Source organism: Arachis ipaensis, chromosome B8, assembly GCF_059453495.1.
Source record: "Arachis ipaensis isolate K30076 ecotype BB chromosome B8, ASM5945349v1, whole genome shotgun sequence".
Lineage (NCBI taxonomy): Eukaryota > Viridiplantae > Streptophyta > Magnoliopsida > Fabales > Fabaceae > Arachis > Arachis ipaensis.
This window is the reverse complement of record NC_142443.1, coordinates 44089763-44095388: the sequence shown is the minus strand read 5'-3', so window position 1 is coordinate 44095388 and position 5626 is coordinate 44089763. Positions and strand designations below refer to the sequence as shown.

At 33.8% G+C, this 5626-nt stretch overlaps 1 protein-coding gene across 8 annotated transcripts; it reads left to right on the top strand.

Annotated features, from left to right (window-relative positions):
* The first annotated feature begins 200 nt into the window (after window positions 1-200).
* LOC107614045 (uncharacterized) lies at window positions 201-5403 on the top strand. Of its 8 annotated transcripts, none has more exons than XM_021109401.2 (11): window positions 207-324; window positions 518-593; window positions 685-796; window positions 876-921; window positions 1575-1641; window positions 2685-2853; window positions 2972-3086; window positions 3322-3449; window positions 4179-4290; window positions 4402-4486; window positions 4583-5403. In XM_021109401.2, the coding sequence occupies exons 2-8, from the start codon at window positions 520-522 to the stop codon at window positions 3420-3422; spliced, it is 684 nt and encodes a 227-aa protein (XP_020965060.1). In that variant the 5' UTR covers window positions 207-324; window positions 518-519; the 3' UTR covers window positions 3423-3449; window positions 4179-4290; window positions 4402-4486; window positions 4583-5403. The 8 variants fall into 8 exon arrangements, with proteins under 8 accessions (XP_020965063.1, XP_020965060.1, XP_088353401.1 ...); XM_088497275.1 differs by having other exon boundaries at window positions 497-593; window positions 3383-3449; window positions 5206-5403; XM_016316264.3 differs by having other exon boundaries at window positions 497-593; window positions 3383-3449.
* The last annotated feature ends 223 nt before the right edge of the window (window positions 5404-5626 follow it).

The window sequence follows — 5626 nt, the reverse complement described above, 5'->3', positions numbered from 1 at the left end:
TCTCTAGCATGGTCAAATTAGAATATAAATTTGGATTTGGATTACATAGTTAAAATTGAAATTCATTTTAAGTGTTAAAAGATAAAATTAAATTAAATGTCAATAGTATTTTTAAAATTTTTAAAATATTTTAGAAAAAAAAATAGTTTACCCAAAATAAAAAAATAAATAAAAGAGAAAAAGGTGCATACCAAATGCCCGAGCGTGTGCGCCGTAGAAATCAGGCTTGATTTTGGGTTTACAAAATTCTATTCTCGTGGCAGCTCAGCTCGCACTCGCACCATCCATAATCATTTTCATTATCATCATCAGCTACTATTTCAGGTTTGATTCGTCATTCATTCTATTTCCCTTTTAGTTACCGCTACCCATTAGTTTACTTTTCAGCTTAGATCATCCCCCTTTCCCTTTTGATGATCAAAGCTTTGGAGGTGTTTGTAGCTATGAAATTCTTTCATTAGAAGTCTCTCTTGTTTTGCATACTTTAATTTTGAAGAGCGAACCCTTCATTCATCAGTGATGGACACAACAACAACAAGTAACTGGAGGGATCAACTGCAGCCTGAAACCCGCCAAATCATTCTCAACAATATGTAAGCTTTAGGGTTTGTTTTCTTTTCTATGTTGACAATGCTTTTTGTGTGTCTCCTCTTCAATTCATGCTGCTATCCTTCAATTTCCCAGAATGGGCAAGTTAAAGTTCTGTCATCTTCCTGGGGACGTTGATGAAGACCTTGAACGTCAAAAAATTGCTCATAGTATTGAGCAGAAAAGTTATGGTGGTGCTACAACCCAGGTAGGCTCATAATTTGGATAACCCTTTTTATTCACCCTTTTGCTTTTACTCTAATTTCTTTTGTTCTGCTTAACTTCAGGCTGATTATTTTGAGAAAATAGCTTCCAAGATTCTTTTGTTGGAGAGTAAGTTTCAGAACATTGCTTTCTACTTCTATGTCGAGTTCAATTACGGGTAATACTATGGAGAATAGTGAAGTTGGGTGAAGAGCGAAGATTGTTGTTTTTATAATAGGAAAAAATATTGAAAAATAAAGATATTATGTGCATGTAGTCAGTCATGCACATTTCCTAAAAATTTTAAGGATAATCTTAGCTCTTCATCCTATTCCAGTCTTCACGAAAGAAATTCTCTTTAGTTACTAGGCACTAGCACTAGCCCATTTCAGTTTCTGGGAGGATTCTTCATCTTCAATTTTTCTTGTTTTATTCTATTTCATAATGTATCTTGTAAATGCTGCATACCCGTTTTGACCATCAACATCTTTTGCACAAAGATTTGACTGGTATGCTAAATTTTGTTTGTTTGTGCATAGATTAATTTACAATATAGTGAGTCTTTACTTTCATGTCCTTGGCAAATACATGAGTCTGTTGATTATCTGGATACTGTTTCGTTCACATGGTTCTAGTGGTTTAAATTGTTATCCTCCCCCCCCCCCCCTTCTCTCTCCTCCCTTACAGTTTGGAATGATTTACATGTATAATTTGTACCTCAGATATTGTCAATTTACTTATACCATTAACTGGAATCTATTCATGTTGGCCATCCCTCACAGAAGCAAGAGAAAGAGAATGGAGATATCAGCTTCGCCCTGATTGCCGACAAAGAATTGTAAACAAAATGTAAATTTCATCTTATGTTGTATCCAGTGATCCAATAGCTTTTGTTTTGCTTGCATTTGCACATCAAAAGAAACAGTAGTCATAAATCATATTTCCATGAGGTTTGTCATGTGGAACTACTTGATCACAAAGCATGCACTTTAGTTGAGGAAGTGAAGAAGTTATAAAGCACTATAGATTATAATCAACCAGCTGATAAACAATAAGGAAGACAAATATTTGCTAAAATATACAATATTTCCTTAACTTTGGATTGTTTCGCTGAAGGTTTGCTTCTGCAATCCTGTAGATATCGCATGAAATAAGCAGCTACTTTAGGATAAGATTATGCATTTGGCTTCTATTTGGTCTAAAGCACTTGATCTTTTTGAAAGAGATGTCCATTATTTCTTTAAGAGAAATGTTAGGGGGCCATCAAAATTTATTGTTTTTAGCCATCACTTAGCTGTCAACTCAATTCCTTTAGTCTAGTTTCTTTAGTCTAGTAGTCCAACAACATACTTTATCCCATACTTCTAAACATTGATGGCTAAGTGATGGCCAAAAACAATAAGTTTTGATGATCCTTTAGCATTCTTTTTTTCCTGGTTATGGTTTGGGTGGCTTTGTTACATCAATTTATTATGTTCCTTATATGCATTTTCTTTTCTTTAATTTTTAGGATGATTTATTATCCTCTGGTCCCTTTGTATTTTTCTTCCCTTTTCCTGAATAGATGTCTTCTAGTGAAAATTGTAACATTAATAAACTATATAAAATTCTAGTTTGATAGATCACAAAGTATTGTTAAATCTTCATTCTCGTTTGAGTTTTGACATACCAGTATTCTATATTTTGTAACCTATACTGACCGTTGAGGGTAACAATCTTATCAATTCATTCATAATCTCTATATGAGCTTTAGCAAGCTAGTGCTTCTCCTAGTCTATAGTGGATGACGAGCATGTTTCATTGATTTTTTGACAATCATGTTCTCTCCTTTGTGGATCTTAAAGTATAAGTCACTTTGATCTAACTATGAAGCTACTCTGGTTTTCTTTCAGAATGGAATTGTTAAAAAGACATCTTTCTGTTAGTGGCCCGGAGGGATCACAAGAACTTTCGAGGATTGCCCGAAGGTTTGAGGAGAAGATTTTTATAGCTGCAACACAAGAACTTTGGAGGCTTGCCCGAAGGTTTGAGGAGGAGAGTTTTATAGCTGCAACCAGCCAGGTATATACTTACAAGTATCAGTGGCCTCATAAGTTGCCTGTTTTTGTTTATCGTTACCTATGCAAACACAGATATTGATGATGGAAGATTGATTGGCTGTGGTATCGCCTTATTTCAGAGTGATTACGTTAGAAAAATATCTTTAAAGTTGCTTAGAATCAAGACTACATCCCAGGGACGCCATGGACAACTATCAAATCAGCTTGGCCTTAACAATGAACCTGCCAATCCAGGTAATTGATCTCTTTGGAGGACAATAACTCTTGTTGCATGAACCTGCCAAATTTTGTTCATTTGTGCATAGATTGATTTAGAAAATAGTGAATCTTTATTTTCATGTCCATGGCAAATGCATGACTGTTTATTATCTAGATACTGTTTTGTTCTCATGATACTAGTGCTTTAATTTACCTTTTATTTCCTCCTTACAGTTTGGAATGATTTAATGTCTTATCATTTGTACCTCAGATAATGTAAATTTACTTATACCATTAACTGGAGCCTATTCATGTTGGCCATCCCTTTACAGAAGCAAGAGAAAGGGAATGGAGATCTCAGCTTCGCCCTGATTCCTGACAAAGAATGGTCAACAGAATGTAAATTTCATCTTATGTTGTATTCGGTGATCCGAATAGCTTTCATTTTGCCTGCATTTGCACTTTGAAAGAAAAAGTAGCCATAAATGATATTTCCTTGAGGTTTGTCATATGGAAATAATTTGATCACAAAGCGTGCATTTTAATTGAGGAACTGAAGAAGATACAAATCAAATCAGCAGCTACTTTAGGATAATATTATGCTTTTGGCTTCTATTTGTTCTAAAGCACTTGGTCTTTTAAAAAGAGATGTCCATTACTGCATTAATACTTATGGTTTGAGTAGGTTTGTTACATCAAGTTATTTCTGTTCCGTATATGCATTTTCCTTTCTTTAATTTTTAGGAGGATTTATAATCCTCTGTTCACTTTATATTTTTCTCCCCTTTGACCGAATAGATGTCTTCTAGTGAAAGCTGTAGCACTAATAAACTATATAAATTTCTAGTTTGATAGATCACAAGGTATTATTAGCTCTTCATTCTCGTTTGAGTTTTGATATACCATTTTTCTATATTTTGTAACCTATACTTACCGTTGAAGGTAACAATTTCATCAATTCATTCATAATCTCTATATGAGCTTTAGCAAGCTAGTGCTGCTCCTAGTCTATATAGTGGACGACGAGCATGTTTCATTGATATTTTGGCAATCGTGTTCTCTCCTTTGTGGATCTTAAAATATCACTCACTTTGATCTAACTATGAAGCTACTCTGGTTTTCTTTCAGAAGGGAAACGTTAAGAAGACATCTTCGTGTTAGTGGTCCAGAGGGATCACAAGAACTTTGGAAGATTGCCCGAAGGTTTGAGGAGAAGATTTTTGCAGCCGCATCCAGCCAGGTATATACTTACGAGTAACTGGCCTCATTGTCGTTTTCTTTTATCATTATCTATGCGAACACATATATGGATGATGGAAGATTGATTGGATGTGGTTTCACCTTATTTCAGACTGATTATCGTAGAAAAATATATTTAAAGGTGTTTACAATAATGGAGACCATGTACCAGGGAAGCCAGGAACCTGCCAATCCAGGTAGTTGATCTCTTTGAAAGACAGTAGTTCTTATTGCATGGAAAGTCGTTAACATTTCATGTTTTTCCTACACTACATGATACAAATCCGAGGCAGCACGGGAGCAGGAGCTGAAGAATGCCAGTATGGACTGATGACTATCACATGGGCTAGCTGTTGAAGCAACCGTAACTTAAAAGTTTTAACGGTTCAAATAGTTTTATGTTGCGGCTGGTTCAAATGGAATTGCATAACTGTTTTGCTCACCTTCTGTTTGGTATTTTGGTCATACTAAGTTTTTGTCAAGTGTCATTAAGGGTTAGGGTTTTGCTAGGTAGATCATGATTTTTGTGAACAATGTGAACAATGGATTCTAAAATTGGCCCAATAAAGTAAAAACACACTACACTCCAAATTACCTACCTAAATCTTAATATTAGGATAACCATCTGCACACCTAGTGAATTGAACATCCGATATATTAATTGTTCACATTGTTTAGTATTTTCATTGTCTACATATACTTTTCCTTTCTGTATTTAGAATTTTGTGAATATAATTACCTCTGTTTACAATTTCAGCTTTAGACGCCAATGATAATACTATCCTTGCTCTCTTATCTTTCAATTAAAATAAACTCATCTTCTTGATTGAATATTATTTGACTTGATTCTTATGCAAACTATTGTCTAAACAGTGATTCCTTTTACTAAGTGTTTCCGATTTTCGATCGTGAATAGGGTTTGGGATGCAGCAGTTTCTCGTATTCACGAACAACTCCAATGCGATGGACAGTTCGTAATGGAGCATGTGCTTATTTGAATTTTCAAACTTTGATGTACATGTATCAATACTCGTTTTTTTTTACAATTACATACATACAAAATTTGTACACAAATTTCTTTTTTTTTTTCTTTAAATCATGTTTTTTTTGCTAATTTTAAGACCTGTCTCAAAATTTCTTAGTTAAAATATGAACTACATACCATATGAACTACATACCATATTAACTAATTTCGTATTTAATATTATTATATATTTAATAAATAAAAGAATAAATTAACAATAATCTTTTGCCTATTAATAGTTTAATACACTAATTGTAAGTAATTTTCAAAGCATCCTCACTTTCAATTAAAATTTTAAAATACAAACAAATTC

Coding starts and splice junctions, on each gene's coding strand:
- LOC107614045 (XM_021109401.2), top strand. CDS start 520: ATGGACACAACAACAACAAGTAACTGGAGGGATCAACTGCAGCCTGAA. Junction 797..875: donor ATGGTGGTGCTACAACCCAG/GTAGGCTCATAA, acceptor GCTTAACTTCAG/GCTGATTATTTTGAGAAAAT. Junction 3,087..3,321: donor CAATGAACCTGCCAATCCAG/GTAATTGATCTC, acceptor TTTGTACCTCAG/ATAATGTAAATTTACTTATA.